Raw genomic sequence first — 1,465 nt, 5'->3', positions numbered from 1 at the left:
AATAGTCATAAAATATTTGTGCAGTTTTTTCCTCAAATAGTGAGTTCTCCTCTGATCATTGCCACCTCATCAAAATACACACCAAAACAAAAACTACAAAAAAAAAAAAGTTAGACCAGACAGACTAGCTATTCTTAACTAATTAAAAACATACCATATTCAAAAATGGTACTTTAATTATAAAATTTATTAAATATAATCAATGAAGTAAATGCAGATTTTGCAAGTGTGTGTGATTTGAACTGGATGATGGTGTGCTTGAAAAAAATGTATTTCAGCAATTTATCTTTCATTTGGAACCCTGGCACCACTTACGAATGGCTGCTCCAGTACTACTGGCTACTACGCAGAGAGCACCACCCACTGTCCACCATGTTGGCATATCATTAAAGAAAATAATCTGAAAGATAAAAGCAAAGACTACATCCATAGCCTTCATTATTGCTACTAGCCCTGCTTTTTCAATCTGAAGGGCTTTTGTGAGAAATACTTGACCTCCTAAACCAAACAGTCCAATGAGTATGAGAAATAGCCTGTCCAATCCACAGTAAGGCAGACTCCATTCTCCTAATATAAATAGGATGATGACACACTCCACGAGGCCAAGTATTACGTAATACCAAATGGTCAAAAAGTAGTCCACAGATTTTCCCATCTTTCTTAGGATAACTAATGTCAATGCAGCTAACACGGCATGTCCAATTGCCGCGAATGTTCCCTTAAGATGGACTGAATAGCTTTCTCCCATCCTCTCAGTGTTGGAACCAAACAAAAATGGTGGTCGCACAATAAAGATCACTCCAGTGATTGCAAATAGGGTGAAGAGAGCATCCCAAAGGCTGTATTTTTCTTTGAGAAATATACAAGCAAATATAGATGTAAACACTGGACTGCTGAATGTGATGACCGTGGCATCTGCGAGGGATGTTGCCTGGAAAGCATAATATATAAGGATCATGGCAGTAGAACCAAGGAGTCCTCTGAGAATGAGGAAAATCCGCTGATCTTTTGGACCTATAAACCCAGTTCTGTAAATACAAACAAGAAATGCATATTAAATAAACTCGGTAACAGTCTTTAAATTATAATTTTTAATTGAAAATTATTTTTTAAATCCTAAATGTAAAATATAAAAGAATGATAAATTATGGTAATATCCACAACTAAATATTATACAACTTTTAAAAATAATGTTTTCTAAGTACAACTAATAACATTCAAGTGTTCATAGTATAAGCAAAATTAGTACAACGGAGAATTACATAAATTCCATAACTCAATAAACACACGTATCATTTCCCCCATTTAAAAAAAAAAAAAGTCTACAGCCATCAAGTCAATTTTGACTCATAGCAACCCTCATTTGGTTTCTGAGGTGATAACTCTTTACAGAAGTAGATTGCCCACTCTTCCTTCTATGGAATGGCTGGTGGATTTGAATCACCAACCTTCTGGTTATCAGCCA

At 35.2% G+C, this 1,465-nt stretch overlaps 1 protein-coding gene across 1 annotated transcript in view; it reads right to left on the bottom strand.

The window, feature by feature from the left end:
* Positions 1-289: 289 nt before the first annotated feature.
* Positions 290-1,465, bottom strand: part of SLC35G1 (solute carrier family 35 member G1) — a 10,305-nt gene continuing 9,129 nt past the window's right edge. Inside the window, exon 3 of the mRNA XM_007951282.2 lies at positions 290-1,028. Coding sequence (XP_007949473.1) covers positions 290-1,028 — 739 coding nt within the window. The remainder of the gene's footprint in view (positions 1,029-1,465) is intronic.

This window comes from Orycteropus afer, unplaced genomic scaffold, assembly GCF_000298275.1.
Source record: "Orycteropus afer afer isolate SDZICR_OR568_19922 unplaced genomic scaffold, OryAfe1.0 scaffold00293, whole genome shotgun sequence".
Classification (NCBI taxonomy): Eukaryota; Metazoa; Chordata; class Mammalia; order Tubulidentata; family Orycteropodidae; genus Orycteropus; species Orycteropus afer.
Note: the sequence above shows the minus strand (reverse complement) of the source record. Positions and strands in the feature narration are given on the sequence as shown.